Source organism: Sceloporus occidentalis, unplaced genomic scaffold (assembly GCF_023333645.1).
Source record: "Sceloporus occidentalis isolate IW3139 unplaced genomic scaffold, rSceOcc1.0.p SCAF_32, whole genome shotgun sequence".
Lineage (NCBI taxonomy): Eukaryota > Metazoa > Chordata > Lepidosauria > Squamata > Phrynosomatidae > Sceloporus > Sceloporus occidentalis.
The window spans coordinates 3,277,592-3,293,611 of NW_028317012.1; the positions used below are offsets into that span (position 1 = coordinate 3,277,592).

The 16,020-nt window shown below is 39.1% G+C and overlaps 1 protein-coding gene and 3 non-coding genes across 4 annotated transcripts; 3 read left to right on the forward strand and 1 right to left on the reverse strand.

Annotated features, from left to right (window-relative positions):
• The first annotated feature begins 4,298 nt into the window (after positions 1-4,298).
• Positions 4,299-10,550, forward strand: LOC149298484 (histone-lysine N-methyltransferase KMT5B-B-like). The gene is made up of 9 exons (XM_089487372.1): positions 4,299-4,449; positions 4,665-4,815; positions 5,520-5,685; positions 6,349-6,458; positions 7,018-7,184; positions 7,351-7,370; positions 7,860-7,996; positions 8,710-8,906; positions 9,076-10,550. The coding sequence occupies exons 1-9, from the start codon at positions 4,299-4,301 to the stop codon at positions 10,548-10,550; spliced, it is 2,574 nt and encodes an 857-aa protein (XP_089343498.1).
• Positions 10,551-12,714: 2,164 nt separating this feature from the next.
• Positions 12,715-12,788, reverse strand: TRNAI-AAU (transfer RNA isoleucine (anticodon AAU)). The gene has a single exon. It is a non-coding gene; the product is annotated as a tRNA-Ile (tRNA).
• Positions 12,789-14,034: 1,246 nt separating this feature from the next.
• TRNAD-GUC (transfer RNA aspartic acid (anticodon GUC)) lies at positions 14,035-14,106 on the forward strand. Its single transcript has one exon. It is a non-coding gene; the product is annotated as a tRNA-Asp (tRNA).
• A 707-nt stretch (positions 14,107-14,813) lies between these two features.
• On the forward strand, positions 14,814-14,885 carry TRNAD-GUC (transfer RNA aspartic acid (anticodon GUC)). Its single transcript has one exon. It is a non-coding gene; the product is annotated as a tRNA-Asp (tRNA).
• Positions 14,886-16,020: the final 1,135 nt, after the last annotated feature.

The window sequence follows — 16,020 nt, forward strand, 5'->3', positions numbered from 1 at the left end:
ACCAAATGTACAAATTAACAGCATTTTTGTATTTAAAATAAATATGACAGTGCCACTGTATGAAACAATTTGTCAGTGTTCAATTTAAGTTGAATATGGGGATCATTGTTGTTTCCTACGTCACCACTTCTGCTAGTAATGCCTTCACCTGGAATTAATAAATAAGGATGGTGCCAATGGCCTCTATGGAGGTCACCAGGGTCCCATCCTATGTTATTTTATCAATGCTATGTCTAGGTTACGAGTGTTGCCTTCTTCACCAGAGGTTTCTCTGATTTATTTGGTTTTAGCATATTCTAATCTCAGTTGAGACTCATCCTGTAGAAAAAGTCTCAAGAAGCCCTCAATAGTCCAAGTACTGTGATTTGTTATCTGCTGGGAGAGTAGTAAAGAATACTTGAAAAACTTGTGTAGGAGCACAATAGAGCTCTCTGAATGTATTTCACCAATCTCATTTAATATATTACCTGGCTCCTTAATACTTCCTTTGAGGTCTCCCAAAAACAATAGAGTATTATCTAAATGTCCTAGACTGTCATACACAAAACTTGCCCATGAGAGAATAATTTAATATATGTTTTGCTATTGGCCAAATCTGTGGGAAAACACCAAAGATTTGTTGTCATGTGAATGAAAGGCATGTCCACATGTGGGGCAGGGTCTCATACAAAAATATTTAATACGGGAATAAAAATGTAGTCTAGTCACTATTTACCTTTTGTTGGGTGAATAAGTAAGGTCCAATATGGTCCAGCACAGGGACCAAAACCATGTTTGTATTGCCTCCTATAATCAAAACAAAGAAGACTTGATTAGCTACCAGGTAAAATAATGAAACAAAAAAGCCAGAGTTTGGGCAATTAGAATATATATTGCCACTAGTCCTGTTTACCCATATTCCGCATCCCAAGATAGGGCTAGTGGAGAAGGCTCCTATCCAGTAAAATGACCACCATGGGCTACCAAATCTCTTGTGAGAGAAGCATATCACTGTTTTTGTGTAAATAAAAGGCGATCCTATACTTTTTAAGAGTTTACGCCTGCCACATTCCAGGATGTCAACCCAAAAAGTTAAGATACCTCAATTTTATGCACATAAGATTAGTATTATTTGTTGATTTGGGTCCCTAGTACAAAAATATTGCTTATTTCAATTTATAATCTGTAAACATAATTACAAGTTAACTTAGTATTTCTAGAGATGCGTATAAATGTAATACTGTGCATTTGTTCATCATGTTGTTTATGAGGCATTGTATGTCAAGGCACCTGCATGCCACACGTGTTTTTGTTGGTGCATGATTTTCGCCTCCATTCTTATATTTTTGTTTTAATATTCAGACCATTATACAGTTCAATTGTGTCATTTTATTGTGATTACAGTGTACACAAAGTAGCCATGCCAGCAGTAAAGTGTCCCTTGTGTGGTATATAGTGTGTATTGTGTACTGGCTGGCTCTTGCCATATTGAATAGTATGAGGAGCAGTCATATTGAGTTTGAGTTTGTGTCACGCCCTGTTTTGTTGTGTGGCATCACACTGTTGAGTTAGGTGTACTCCCCTGGCACATCACACTGTGTTGTGTACTTGTCACATTGTGCATCTCTGTGGGTGGGAGCCTCTCTCGCTTTCCCCGGCCGGTCCTACATCTAGGATCCATCCGCGCGCTCTCCGGTTAAGACACGGAAAATCAGCCGCACTCCTGGACAGGCGGAAGCGACCAGCGCCCGGCATCAAGCTGCGGTCGCATGGAGGCACTATAAAAAAAAGACTACCGGTAATAACCGTGACTTACTCTAGTTTTATACCTTCCACCTTTCTTCGCCAACTTTCCCTTTTGGCCGTGGGCTGCCAGCCGCGGCGGAAGGACACATCATGTGAGGGACTACTTGCCATGGAAGTCGTGCTGCGGCCTCGGCCCCGCCGCCATCTTGAATGTTAATGTTTCCCAACAAATATATATATATTTATATATATATAAAAATTTCCCCCCCATTCCAGGGCCATCATTTGGGCCATTAACCCTTCCCTTCTCTTCCCCTTATATACCATGTAATACCCACAAATCACGCCTCACTTGGTATTATTCCTAAGTATATCCAAAGTAAAATAGCATTATATTTTTAGTTTTCCTAATGAGTCTATAATTGTAGGCAACTCTGCGGCTTGCTGGACCCGTCTGAAGAGAGAGGCGACCCCCTAAACAACCTCCATCCCAAGGTACTATTTTCTTTTTATGAGTGTATTTTCGTACATTTCCCGGAAAGTGTGATGTATACGTGCGTTTCCCTATTGTTTGCGTTGGGACTGTATACGGCAAAGTGAATTGGGGCTGTGATTGATCTATACCGCACTTGTTTCGTATTGTTCATATGGTGTGGCCCCTGGATGAGGCCTCGCTCCCCTGCCCATTACCCTGCTCTATAATGGGGTCCAGGCCTTATCTTATATCCTTAGGGGTGATTGGTGAAACCCTGATACCTGATCTGTTAGTAAACACTCCTTATGTGAGACCTGCCAGGTTTAAAGGTCCCAGCCGTGAATGTAGTTCCTAGCTTTACAAATACAAGTTATAAATGCATCATCTATTATGGATTTACCTATTATGGTAAAACTTACTTCCCGTGAGTTATATGTAGCATATAGAATTTACCCCCCACCCCCCCCCGATAGTTAGTCTGATCCATGTTACTTGTAATTTATATGCCCTGTGCTTACAGATGTTCTTCCTAAAACTCATTTCTCTTGGTCCTCTTTTATTGTACAGGGGGGTAATTTGCCAGTACTTAAACATATAGGTTCCCCAGTATAAAATACCTGTATCTTATTAAATACCTGTATATTTATCCCCCTTAGATCTAAGCTTCATTCCCCAGTTTCAGCAGCGGGATTTACATGGTCCTTTTTCATAGTGATTCCAAGGCAGCTAACCTTTACCTGTCAATCAAACCTATACAAAAGTTTGATTTTCAAATGTATCTCAAGTTTCTTTTTATTATTTTGTTGTCAAATAAATCGCTTGCATCCTTTGATCCTGCCACGGTTTGTTGGATCTTAGCATTGGTTTCCAGTATGGGAAAGACATAAAGCCCACTAATAATGGTCACATCATCAGATCAAATAAGATTGTGGGTTTATTTATATACCTGGCTTACTGTTTTATGAAATAGCTGTAAACCAGCTAAAAGGAATCCACACTGTTTGAGGACATTAGTACCGGGGGGAGAGATATTTAAGTGCTGAAAATAACATTACAAGTCGCTGGCCCCCTGTTGAAACCTAATCAGCCATTTTTTTTAAAAAAAAAAACATACTTAGCATTGGGAATGGTGTCTGTTATTTATATCGAGGGCACCGTTTAGTCTGATGCCAGTGGTAAGTTTGGGTAATGTACTGATCATAGGAGATACGCTTGGAATGTAAAGGGTTAATTTCTTTCCCGATAATTGTGCAGTTGATTTGGGGCGGTATCTGTCAAACACCGGCATCTTACAAGGATGCAGCCGTGACCATCTGGGTGTGTCATTTCTGGGCATTTAAACTGTCTTTGTAACGGTCGCTGTGATTGGCTGTTAGATACCGGGGCTGATTCATATTTTTTTTCTTCCTGAACGCATCACAGGCCGGATACAGTATATGTGTTTAGCTTCCTAGTGGTAAAGGTTGGAAGGATTTTTAAAAGGCTGATTCCCCGCCCCGGCCACTATCTAAGAGAACGCAGTGCTTTTCACTGACTTTAATGATCGCATGTCACACGGTTAAACGTGGACCGAAACGGAATTATTTTCTAGCATTTGCGTTCTATTCAGTATTGTGATTTCTCTTTAAAATTCTATATGCCCTTGTTTTCAGAAATGTGGACCACTTTTTATGAAGTTAAATGTTCCTAGTAAAAATCACAACATTTTAGGACTTTCTGCTAATTGATGGAGTTTACCTACATCAGACATTTAATATCTTTCCAAAGAATTAAGCTTGTGTTTTGTCAAGATGACTTCTTCTCCCCCCGAACATCCAATGCACATAATTGCTAATGTTGGTCATCAATCATTAAGGCATAAAATATCTTTGTATGGAAATCAATGCAGGCGAGAAGGACACGTCTATAAGAAAACAAGCCGAAGTAAGCAGCCAAAAAAAGCCATGCTTACAATGATTAAAATCAGATGTTAGTTGGATAATTCTGTTAATGATGTATTCTTCTGTATCATCTGCAGGTGCAGCTACTCTTCTTGACCTGTTCCCGTGGGGCTATTTAGAGGGAGACTCAATGCGACAGGGCCAGTTTGTATGTTGGAATGAAGTGGTTGGGCGAATCCAAGAACATGGTAGTGAATGGACGGAGACATGGAAGCAGACATTCTACTGAGAGCCAGCAGAGCCAGACCGGTTCCGGAAGAGAAAATCTGAGGGCCAGTAAAAATGTTTCTGATAGAAGATCCAGCAGGTGTAAGTATGTCTCTGCATATATTTCTACTGGGATTAAAAAAATGTTTTACAGTTATATTTAATACTTAAAGTCACCGGTATGTCATACCACTGTATTTGATCTAAGGCATTTTGTTTTCTTTGTTTGTTTGTTTTTTTTTCTTCTATATGCATTATTATTCGTTTTGTCACTTTAAAATTGCTATCTTTCTCGTTTATTTTTATTTAATAAACAGGTAGTGGAACAGGTTCTGCGTTTGAAAGCCAAAGTCGCTATGTGCCATCATCCGGAATGTCTGCCAAGGAACTGTGTGAAAATGATGATCTTGCAACCAGTTTGGTTTTGGATCCCTACTTAGGATTTCAGACTCACAAAATGAATACTAGGTAATTTGTACTAGACATCCACTAGTTTTCTGCTGTTTAAGGAACATATACCACAAGGGATTGGATTCAAAGAATATCAATAGAACACAAACAATCCAGTCAGGGTGTAAATCTTTCCTATAATGTTGTAACTCTAGACACCATGCTGGAATTATGTGGAATATCTACTAACATACGTAAAAAGGCTTTAGGTAATGACCCCAAATCCAAACAGCCCGTAAGGCAAGTGGCCTTCTGCTTCCCTTGCCCGACCTCCCCAGATTGGGGTGAAGCTGCCCGAAAGTACCAGATCTAGAATAGGCCCATAAGTGGTGGGGGGGAGGGGGGAAGCCCTCTTTAAACATAGGCTTACTTTACTTCTTATTTTTTTAAACATTACTGTTTATTACGAGAGGTAAAATTATCCCTTCAAAATGACCTGCATAAATAGTGAGAGGCTATAGCCAACGATGTAGTTATTTGTCCAGTAAGCAATAACCCACCAATGGCTTTCTCAAGAAGCTATCTACCAAGTATCACTGTAATTAAGGGGCTTCGGATTTTGCGTAACTGACTCTTCGAGTAATAATTACACATCGTTGTCCCTCTATAAAGTATAGATCATACACGTATTTACTGTGCTTCACTTGGCCTGCCTTGCTTGTATAATAAAGTGGATTCCGTTAAGCTATACCAGCAGTGACGCGTGTTATTTGGTTTTTCAGGTTTCGGCCAATAAAAGGAAGACAGGAGGAACTCAAGGAAGTGATAGAAAATTTCAAGAAAAATGAACATTTAGAAAAGACCTTTAAAAACCTGACAGCGGGCGATTGGGCACGACACTATTTTCTTAACAAGAACAAAATGCAGGAAAAACTTTTCAAGGAGCACGTGGGTTATTTATTTATTACTGTGTATAACCATCATACGTCTAGGCTGCTTAAATTATACGGAACAGGTTGCATTTCCATCCTCCTACATTGCTATGCACAATAATACAAGTCTTAAATTAATACTGTACGAATGGGACATGGCTTAGTACATCTCAGTCATGGGGATCTGAAACTCTGAGAGGCAACAGCCCCTCTTTTTGGAGAAATATGAGTCTTCAGCCCAGACGTGACATGAGTTTCAGTTTTGAAGGTCATAAGAACAACTAGCATAGACATAGAATGGTTAGACATTTTATATTCTTGTTTAGAACTTGACTCTGTCATTTGGTGAAAGGTACAGACCAGCACCGCTTAACGATGCAGACCTATCCACATTTAACCAACATGAGCCGTGAGAAGAGAAGTGCCTGCATAACTTTCTGCTCATCGAAGGTTGAAAACAATACCGTGCCACCCAAAAGAATCTTCCTCCAACGTACATGCAGAGTCTTACACCTTTTCTAGATTAATCTGGAGATCCATGGCTTTGTGTACAAGAGGCCTGTCAGATATACAAAGCAGTATGTTGTGTTCGCTTATAAGAATGAATTCAGCTAAAGCACGTATAATATTGTATGTGTTCCTGAGTAACTAATGTCTGAACGGCGGTTTATTTCCACAGGTGTTTATCTACTTGAGAATGTTTGCACCTTCTAGCGGATTTGAAATCTTGCCTTGCAATAGATATTCCTCTGAGAACAATGGAGCCAAAATAGTTGCAACTAAAGACTGGTATGTATATCCGCACACATTTTATGAGCGTTTATCTTAAAAATATTCCTAAATTGCATTTAAAGCTTGATTGATGTCCCGTTGTCCATCCAGTGTGTGCTGCTAAAAGAACAGTTATAAAGTAGGCATGTAAGAAAGGATAAGTGTTTGTTTCAGCTGCCTCACTTCACAATGGCAAGTTTCTCCCGCAAGAAGGGCTTTAGAAAACCTAGAATACTCTCTGGGTTAATCGCCTGTTCTACAGGACCAGCCTAGCTCTTCCTGCAGCAGAAACCCATGGAAGTTGACCCTTTGCAATGTATTGTGAAGTCAAGGCGTTGAAACCACAACACTCCTTCAGACTCCCCCTCTAGTGAATCCTTATGAGCCAAGCCAAGCGTTTCCTTCTCTGACCCGTCATAAAAAAATGGCCGTGACTAATCTATTACAACATCTAGTATTTCTTATTTACCTTGTTTTTCTTTCTTTTACATCTGAAAGTAGTTAGGATTTTTCCAAATAATGGCAGTATGCCTGCTGTTGTGTTGCATTAAGTTTGAAAGTGTTTATTTCCGTCCAGGAAACGAAATGACAAAATTGAACTTCTAGTAGGCTGCATTGCCGAACTTTCTGAAGCGGAAGAAAACATGCTCCTGCGTCATGGGGAAAATGACTTCAGTGTCATGTATTCCACAAGGAAAAACTGTGCTCAGCTTTGGCTCGGACCTGCTGCCTTTATAAACCACGGTAAGCGTGCGGGATGCTTCGTTGTGTGTCTAAGGGCCGCTCTTACACAGCGTAACTTGTTATTTTCACAGGAACAAATTGCAGTGACGCGTTTGATTTGCCTGTTTTCTATGTGTATGTGTGTTGATATTAGTTTTCTCATATGGTAATTTCTTTTCTTTCCCAGATTGCAGACCTAACTGTAAGGTAAGGTTTTTGAGATACTTAATACATTTGCGTTTTACTGCCAAAATGCCCCAAACAATATGTACATGTAAAGCACGATGTAGGTCTTGTTCTTGCAGAATTACATCCATTGCATAAGATGGTAAGGGGTTAAGTGTGCCTGTTGCTTAGAGGAAAAATAAGAAAAGCACTTTTTCCTGCAGGAATATGGTTTGCCAACATAAAGTGTCTTTCAGAGCAATATGATATAAATGCAAGTGATTTCATAAAGATATCAAATGCAAAGTACAGAACATGCCGCTGATTACCAACTGTGCTGATTTGTAATAATTCAATTATATGAAATTGTTTCATAACTGGCATAGAAAATCTAAAGTGTAGGTTTAATATTAAAACATCTGGAGCATTTTTATTCTTTGGTGGCTTTGGATTTTAAGATGTTCTCTTAATAGGTATATAAAGAGTCTTATGTTAGCCTTGCTTAGATCTTGTTTTTATTACTTGTCACAGTTTGTATCGACTGGCCGTGACACTGCTTGCGTGAAAGCTCTGCGCGACATTGAGCCAGGAGAAGAAATTTCCTGCTATTATGGGGATGGCTTTTTTGGAGAGAACAATGAATTTTGTGAATGTTATACATGTGAAAGGTGAGTTGTAAAGCATTCATTCGCAGTATCTCAACACTTTTATAAACCAGTGGCCCCCAAGGCTAGTGACTCAAAGCCCAACACCTATTTAGGATCGATTACTGGTTGTCATTGTTATAAGGATGGTGTTGGGTTAAAGACACATTCTTCAAACACTTCAAGGTGTAAGAATAATTTTTAGTTAATCTATCCATGGGTTTACTTTTATAGAAGAACCTGATGGCGTACCTCGATGTCTCATACCAAATTTACTTTTACATCCCAAGCGTTCTTTGAATTCTCTACTGAGCTCCGGAGATGAGTACATCTCCGAGGTTTAAGTTGGAAAACAACTCATTGCCTGTTATTTCAGTTTTAAAGCAGACTGCGCAATCTTAAACTAATTGCCAGCTGCTATCTATTTTGTTCTGTATGTATATTATTTTCCATCCTTCTATTACAGTTGTGAAAACTCCAGAGGATGTTATGTGCCCTTTATGCCCAGTGAGAGGAAGTTTCTTGCAAATGCACCAGTTTCTCTTTTTCAAATGTACTTTCCGTTAACGTGGAAACTGGTACATATGTAGATCGGTTGGAAAAGGTTAGGCTTCTTTATCGGAAAGGAGGAACATATGTTCTAGTGCTAGTTCTACCTTTTAACTAAGCAGATGTTTATAGTGAGTATCAAAGACACACTTCAATTCAAACAGTAACATTGGTGCTTCATTTATCAGACGGGGAACGGGTGCATTTAAATCTCGAAATGGACTACATGAACCAGGACCTGTGATCAACAGCAAGTATGGGCTGAGGGAAACAGACAAGCGCTTAAACAGACTCAAAAAGCTCGGGGACAGCAGCAAAAACTCTGACAGCCAGTCAGTCAGCTCCAACACGGATGCAGACACATCTCAGGAAAAATCCAACACTTGTAAGCTAGAGTTCTTTGGAACCCATTTATGCATCTTTTTCATAAACCAACCAATAAATGTAGTTTTGGTATTTTTATTTAATCTAGACAGGACCGAGCACAATACCCCCCGCCCCCCGGTAACTCAAAACATGTTTTGCTAATGTTCATCCATATTTGTGTTTTGCAGCAACAAACAAGAGGTCTTCTGCTGGCGCTAAAAAGAATAGCAAACGTAGAACACTGAGAAGACAGTCGATGTCAAGAATTCCAGTTTCATCCACTTCTACCTCATCCAAGCCTACTCATATAAATAATTCCAGGGTACCAAAGAGACTGAGAAAGCCTGCAAAGCCTTTACATTTGAGAACTAAAACAAGAAACCCATACAGAAGAGCAGAACAGAAAAACACCTCTAAAAAGCTTGAAGTAGGGAACTTGGTTCTTAAAGAACCCAAAGTAGTTCTGTATAAAAGTGTTTCCATAAAAAGGGATAAAGAAAGCGAGGGACCAGTTAAAGTAAATGGAACCACTGGTTGTTTAACAAGACATGCAGCAAGAGAAAATAAACTTAATTCATTCAAAGGTGCTCAAGGGCATGAGGAGTCTTCAATGTGTACATATATCACTCGGAGTTCAATGAAAACAAGGAACTCCATGGACATATCTGATGCTAAGCTTCAACCAAATACAGTGGATAGTTACAGAAGCAGTCGTGGGACTAGTATACATTTAGACAGGACTGAGCCACACGGTCAATCGATTCATAAAAATAGACATCATCCAGAAACTCCAAATAGACGGGACAGCAGATGTTCAAAAAATGGCTTTTGTAAGTCTAGAAGAAAGTCATGGCAGGCCAGGCACACGAAAGAGACCTCCAAGACAGAAATATCAACATCTGGTTATGACACATCAAAGAACGATAAGGCCATGACAGATTTAGTAAGTTCTCTGTGTGACTCTGGTGAAAGAAATTCCGTTAAAGATAAATCAATTGATTATAAAGACCTCAGATCATCCTCAGACGAGTGCCCCATGGTCAGTTCGGAAACCGTAAGGGCAAAAGAAACCATTCGAACTGTCAAAAATAAAAAAAGTAGGCGAATCACTAGATACGATGCACAACTAATTCTTGAAAACAGCACTGGAATTCCAAAGCTAACTCTTCGTAGGCGCCATGACAGTAACAGCAGTAAAACAGACAAAGAGAATGATGGGATGAGTTCATCAAAAATTAGCATTAAGTTAAGCAAAGATCATGAAAAGGACAACAGTTTATACGTAGCAAAACTTAACAATGGTTTTAACTCAGGATCAGGGAGTAGTTCAACAAAATTAAAGATACAGCTGAAGAGAGAAGAGGAGAAAAGAATGTCTTTTCCCGAGGAACTCCACGAAAATGGAGTATACTGTGGCGACACTTTGTCTCTTTTGGGAACGAGAATGGAAGTGGATGAATATGATCATTATGAGGAAGAGAGCCTCGAAGAGTCTACTAGTGAAGAGGAAAGAGAAGAAGATGACTATGATGATGAATTTGAAGATGACTTTATTCCTCTCCCACCAGCAAAACGTTTGAGACTTATTGTTGGAAAGGACTCGATAGACATTGATATTTCTTCCAGGCGGAGAGAAGATCAGTCTTTAAGACTCAATGCGTGAAGCATCTGTTTTTAAACTGACCATAACCCTCATTTGTACTCATTACTTATGAAATAAGATCTTATTCCATTGAATTATTCCTAAACTGAACTTTCTGTAAATTTTAGAGACAGCACTTCTGTATTGTTAGTCCATTCGAAATTGAAATTGTAGAAATTGTACAGCATACAGACTTCAATTTTCGATTTTTTTTTTTTTTTTTTTTTTTTATTGTCTTTTACGTGCAATTTTGAGTTAGAAAAAAAAGATGGGTAAAGAAAAGTCAAACGACTCTCTAGTAGATCACAGGAGGTATATGTACATAACTGTCAATGCAAGACAATAGTCTGATAATGTGGCTACCCAATCATACTTATTTTAACCCATAGTAACTTTACAGTATCATAGATCACATTAACAGGAATCACAGTGAAGACGTAACACAACTTTTCTAGTAGGTTATTATCACCAGCAATGAATTTACAGCTTTCAAAATTGATTTGCTAGATGTCTTGTCCTCCTCAACTTCTTCTGTCAGAAGTCTGTCTTATACTGTAAGGCTATCCTGAAAGTACTGTCTGTGGCCTTTGTTGGTAGGAAACTTCAGTTCGAAGTCAAATGAACTGCTTGGAAAGAGAGCGCATTAATTTGATAGTAAAAGATCTTATGTTTGCTATTCCTTTTAGCACATTATGTACAGGGGCTAGAATAAAAGTTTGGATATGGTGTATTTATTGCTTGTTATATAAATTAAAGACAAAAAACATCTTGTATTTAACACTTTTCGACAATTTCTAGATAAAAAAAAAAAAATGTTCTTTGCAAGAATAATCGGTGCTTAAATTTCTTTTTCTTTCATGGAAAAATGCTGTGAAATAAAAATGTGACAAGGTAAAAATGTACCCATTTCAATGCAGCTGTCAGAACTTTTTGTTTAATTTTTTTTTTCTGTTGCACTTTACAAAGCTACAACAGAATTTAAAATGTACTGGCAGTATGTCATGTTGTTCACCTTTGTATAGACTTACAACTGTATATACTAATGTAAATAAGTGTGTTGTGAGGATTTTTATGTTTTTCTTTTCCTGTTTTTCCATAAAGAACTGATTTACCATACTAGAAAAAAAAAAGTTTTTAAGTTAAATACTCATGCCAATAAAATAGGAAATTGTAAACCTACATTAAACTAAGATGTTTTTGTTACTGCCTGCCTCTTTCATGATTAGTTATGTTCTCTTACCCTTCTTTGAATTAAAAAATTGCTCCTAAAATGGTACCAGTTAAACTCTGGGGGGGGAAGCAGACTGCAACACTGTGCCTAAAAAGCTGTTATGATGAAATTGACTTTGTCCTGATATCATATAAAGGGGGAAAGGGGATTTTCACTCCAGTAATGCTATTCTCTCAGCTGAATTAATGAGGTGGCAGTTAGACTCTCCAGGTAGGTAGTACCTTTGTAAGTATTCCACTTGGTCACTTACAGGTGCTAGGAGGACTAGGCAGCCTAATGTACCATGAATTGAAAACTGGGAAGCCAAGCAACCCTGTAGTGCAGGGGTCTCCAACCTGCAGCCCTCCAGCTGCTGCAGGACTACATCTCCCATAATGCTCTTTTTCAGCTAAGGACCTGGGAGTTGTAGTCCTGCAGCAACTGGAGGGCTGCAAGTTGGACACCCCTGCTGTTGTGTGTTTTACACAGGGTGCGCAGAACGTAGGGAGACAGTTGTGTTTTGTGTGTCTGGACAGCAGTTCTCTTGCTTACGCTCATTTTACAGCTGCTGTGCAAAATTCCTGATATTTCCCACAGCTGGAAAAATCTGCTGTGATGTCATCCACATGCAGGAATGTAAAATAATCCCTCTGTTCCATCATACCAGAAGCCACTTTCCTTTATAATAAAAAAAAAAAACAAAAAACATTTAAAATGGACTTAACATGAAGCACAGCAGTGCTCAATTCAATCAGAAGTGGACCATTTTACCCAGCTGTTAAGAAACAAAGTTTAAAGCCTGCTTCTTCCTGCTATAATACCTGCTTACAATATGTACTTGTATACAAAGTCACTGCAGATAAACAGTGCGTTCATATTTTTCATACTTTCTGGGGCTCGTTTTGTTTATATCACAAGAACCCCTGCTCTATGGAAGTCTCTACGGATTTCACTGAAAAAATGAAAATAAAAGAATGGCCCGTACGGGGATCGAACCCGCGACCTTGGCGTTATTAGCACCACGCTCTAACCAACTGAGCTAACCGGCCATTTGTTAATGGATTCAATGTGAATGTAACTACAGTATTTGGGTAGATGGGAATTGTAGTTCATGGTTGTCAAAGGCTTTCTTCCCTCAAATAGTCATAAAATAGACTTGTAGGCAGGGGGTTTGGTTTTTTTATGCCCTTCCACCCAGAAACCCTCAGCCGCTATTGTCACGGTCAGGACTACTTGCCAAGCCGTGACTGTGTGGAGGGCGTGGGCATGAAGGGGTTAATAGCACCAGGCCTCTGGATTTACTAACTTCACCCCTTAACAAGGCATAAATTACACCAAATTAACCCCCAAATCCTGCCTGTATCCCCCCAGGTAGTCTGCCACCACTCACGATCTTGATACCGGATTCGGGAGAAATCCGAATTAGAACCTTTATCTATATTAGTATTATATATATATATATATATATATCCTGTAGAACTTAATAACAATACGGTAACGTGTTATCCTCTCTTAGGGTTTGTGGATATCAATACTAGAGCCCAAAAACAGACTTGGATTATGAATATTTTAATAACAAAAAGACAAAGATTACACAGTGCCACAATTACAAAAACAAGACATAGAAAATAAAAGTAAAACAGCAAACAGTTCTTAAAAACAATGGGACTTAAACACAGGACCCTCACTCACGAGTTTCTCCAATAAGCAGGCCTGTGGGAACTCCTTAAGTCCAGATGGTTTCTTACGATGTTGTTCTGATCAGAGTATATCATGGAGTTCTGCCTTTCGGTCACTGCATTGTCCCTAAATCACACTCTGTTTCAAGAAAACACCCCTCTGACCACATGTCCAATTATATGACACCTTTTCCAAGAATTGGTTCCCATCTTTGATGTGCCAATAAGTTATGGTGGGGTAAAGGTGATAGGAATGGATTTCCTATAACTCAGGGTCCTTATCTGTTAGGCCATGAATCACCACAGGGGTCCTTTGGGAAGATGACACCTCTAGCCAGAACAGATACAGAGGGCATAAAGAAACACATTTAAATCAACCTCAGATTAACTCATTGAATGCTTAAACAAAGACACTAACCACCTCTGCTGGGTTACCCTTCCATGCATGCACTACGTTATACGAGTTCATCATGACAGCTATTGCTTGTTCTTGGTTAAGAAGAGCGTTGACACCTTGACATGACAACACACAAGTACTATTTGTGTCTACACTAAGTGTGTGATTGATGCAATTATTATTGTTAGTTTGTTTCACATCCAAACATTCCTCAGCCAATCCTCGTTAGTATAGTGGTAAGTATCCCCGCCTGTCACGCGGGAGACCGGGGTTCGATTCCCCGACGGGGAGGTGTGATTTTTTTTTTTTTATTATTATTATTATTAAAAAACATGCAATAGGAATATAGCTGTATGACTTTTTAAGGTTCAAGACTTTAAAACACGAAAATGAGAGGGGTTGTTTGTGATAATTATGTCTTTCTAAGGGTGATGTTCTGTCACATTTATTGGTATGTGTGTTGCATTTCTTTTGTTTTTGGAGTCGATTCCAATTTTAATAAATATTTACTTTATACTGATTTATACAGTTGCCTCTCATGGCACATTTGATTTACATGAAGAATGAGGGCACTGGAATTTTTGCAGAATATAAATTGCATAATATATAGTGGGTTACATACAGAGATTCAATGCTTTAGCCCCAGCTTTGGGAGTTTTATCAAGAGGACCCAAAATGTTGTGTTGCTGTTTTTAACCCAGTATATAATTTTTCTGTGAAAATCCTAGTGCGGTCATTTTTATATGTATACAGTTAGTGTTTTATTATAATTTACAAACTCTACTTTCTTGTGGGAAGTCATATGATATTGAGCTGCTAAGCCTCTTTCACTGCCTGTACTAAACCATCATAACTTCAGATTCTAATGCTTCCTTAATGTTAACTGCTTACTCCCCTTTTATGGTCGGTCTTGTTAAGGTTGGTGGATGTAGATGAGGAAACGAATGGATACAAGTGTATTCTCAGCTTCTGTGACATCAACACAGATTATCAGCCACTCCTCGTTAGTATAGTGGTAAGTATCCCCGCCTGTCACGCGGGAGACCGGGGTTCGATTCCCCGACGGGGAGGTTGTTTTTTTTTTTTTTAAATGTATTTATTATTAAAGCGAGAGTACAGGGGCCAGCAAGAGTACAGCAACAGTGCCTACTACCAGAAATACACAACATATTTAATCTGCAAATACAAGAACCAGCACAGTGAATACATAAGAACATACAAGACTTATCACATGGCAAGGCTGAACAGTGTAGAGTAACATGAAGAAAATTATAGTTGGTACATGGAACAGCCTCCTAGCAGAAGCAGTAGGAGACCAACAGAGTAAACTAGCGAATGTAGCTTGTATGCCGATTGACAACCTCTCATTTGTGGATAACAAAGTGGAAAGGGTAACAAATTCATACACAAACCACGTGACCTGACTAACGAGATGCTCTCTGCACCATGCACCTCAGGATACAGTATACCATCATATTCAAGTTCCCAGTAGTTATGGAATTTGATGTGTACAGGAAATAATTGGAATTAAGTATAATGTGAAAGTACTCCAACAACCACCAATGTAATTGACCAGCTGTAACATACAATGAGTAACTCCAATAACGATATCGCGAGCGACTGTAAATACGCTTGGATAAGGAAATGAACCTCCATAAAAGCACAGACATAGTAACATGAGCTCAACAGTATAAAAGCATGACGGAAAGAGAGCGTGCTTAATGATGTGTAGCGCAGGACTAGAGGTATCCAACAGGTATCGGTAGTAAAAGGGTTAAACATGCTTAGTAACATTTGAGTATGAGAAGTGCACCTGTGTGGCCATGCATACATATAAACAATAAAAATCAAGAGAAGTACCCAGCATAGCTCCAGTGAACTGCTTTGTTCGTAAAAGAAACATATAGAGATAACGAAGAAAGTAAAAACATGCTTGGGAAGGTTTATGTTTGATTAACAGCACCTGCGCAGCGCCCTCCATACGCAAAGCAGTCTGTACCAACAACAAAACCCCACGTAGACCCCGTAAATGAGATAATAAACGACCAAGCAGGCAATAAGAAAATAAAGTATAACCGGAAGGGTGCCCCCTCTCAAATAACCCCAAAAAAACCTGATTTGCAGGAGTCCTGAAACGCAGACATCCCGCGCTGCCAATACTAGCCGAAAACCGCAATATTCCTTCCTGAAGTTCCGTGACATCAC